At 39.2% G+C, this 1,483-nt stretch overlaps 1 protein-coding gene across 1 annotated transcript; it reads left to right on the plus strand.

Annotated features, from left to right (window-relative positions):
- Window positions 1-307: 307 nt before the first annotated feature.
- LOC121964981 (arrestin domain-containing protein 3-like) lies at window positions 308-1,301 on the plus strand (the record flags this gene model as incomplete). Its single annotated transcript, XM_042515152.1, has 3 exons — window positions 308-458; window positions 849-945; window positions 1,045-1,301. Coding segments are annotated over 3 exons (505 nt in total), but the record flags the coding sequence as incomplete, so codon positions are not given.
- Window positions 1,302-1,483: the final 182 nt, after the last annotated feature.

The raw sequence follows: 1,483 nt of genomic DNA on the forward strand, positions 1-1,483 counted from the left end.
CATTCTCTTAATGGTTCCATAATGACTCGGACAGTCCCTTATCATCTCCAGACTTAGTTTTATTACAAGGAAAATATAATGCTTGCACATATTATCATCTAAAAATGTCTTAATAGATTAACTTAGGGGTATACAGGTGTAATTTATTTTGAGAGAATACGATTGGTGAAATCACTTTGAAAAGTTAAGGGTTGTCTTCATTTACAGACTTAATGTAGAGTGTAGAGTGTTTCTTGCTTTCTTGTATGTGCAATGCTTGAATCAATTCCCAGTCAGTGGGTCATGTTCCTCTGCTCTTGTGCTGTAGGGAAATGCCCTCCTCCTTCAATGGCTCTTTTGGTAAAATTGTGTACTCACTGGAAGCCAAGCTGAGCAGATCAATGAGGATTGATAAAAAAGATTCAACTAAGATCAACTTTGTGTCGAGGGCGGACCTGAGCAGTGACCCTGGGCTAATGGTATGTGCTGAGTTACATTCTCATTCCTGTCATTCCAGCAGGAGGGAAAAAGCCAGCCCTTGTTTGTACCTGCAAGGAGGTATATTGAACAGTGTACACACCCAACTGCCTCCAGGTGTGAACTTGAATGAATATATTCATCAAATCAGCCCTGTGTAAAGATGTTTTGAAAATGCTTTGAAAAGGTTCTGTTTGCCCCAGAAGAGATACGGTCTAATGGCTATTTTAACAGCAAACCTCTAGAATTTGCTCAGTTTGCATAGCTTTTGTTATGGCGGGGCACCGCAGGTGGACATTTGAGACACCAGAATAAACACTATTACGTTAAGTGTTTTCTTTTCTTTCTTAATGTTTACTTGTATTTAATCAATTAAACTTGTCTTTTTTCAGGTGCCGCAGCATGAGTCTAAGGATAAGAAAATGAAAATTTTCACCTCAGGAACAGTAGCTATGGATGTGAATCTTGAAAAAACAGGTTTCTTCCAAGGTGAGAGCCCTAAAGGGATATTCACTATTCTTAGTTGTTATTTGTTACTCTTGTGAGTCTCATGCCAAGGCTTGTTTTGACATTCATGGTCTCTTGCAGGAGAAGGATTAAAGGTTCTGACCTCCGTTCACAACAACTCATCTCGCGAGATCAAACCCAAGTACTGCGTGTACAGAAAGCACAGCTTCTTTGCACGAGGGAAGAGAAGAGTCTGTACTAAAGACCTCTTTAAAGAGGTGGGGGAGCCCATCCCTCCTTCTACTAAAGTTAATGTTACCCAAGTCCTCCCCATCCCCCACGACGTAGAGCCTTCCATCCCCAACTGCAGTATCATCAAAGCAGAGTACAGACTCAGGGTAAGCATTTACTTTAAATGGAAACAGATGTGTGCGCTCATCTTTATGTGACTGCACTAAAAAGGTAATGTGTCTTGAAAAAGTGTTTATTGTAAGAATTTTTATTAATATAATAAACATCTCAAGTCTGGTCAAATTTTCCTATAATCCAAAATATAAAAATCAGAATTAGTTCTGTTATT

Source organism: Plectropomus leopardus, unplaced genomic scaffold (assembly GCF_008729295.1).
Source record: "Plectropomus leopardus isolate mb unplaced genomic scaffold, YSFRI_Pleo_2.0 unplaced_scaffold18050, whole genome shotgun sequence".
Taxonomy (NCBI): domain Eukaryota; kingdom Metazoa; phylum Chordata; class Actinopteri; order Perciformes; family Serranidae; genus Plectropomus; species Plectropomus leopardus.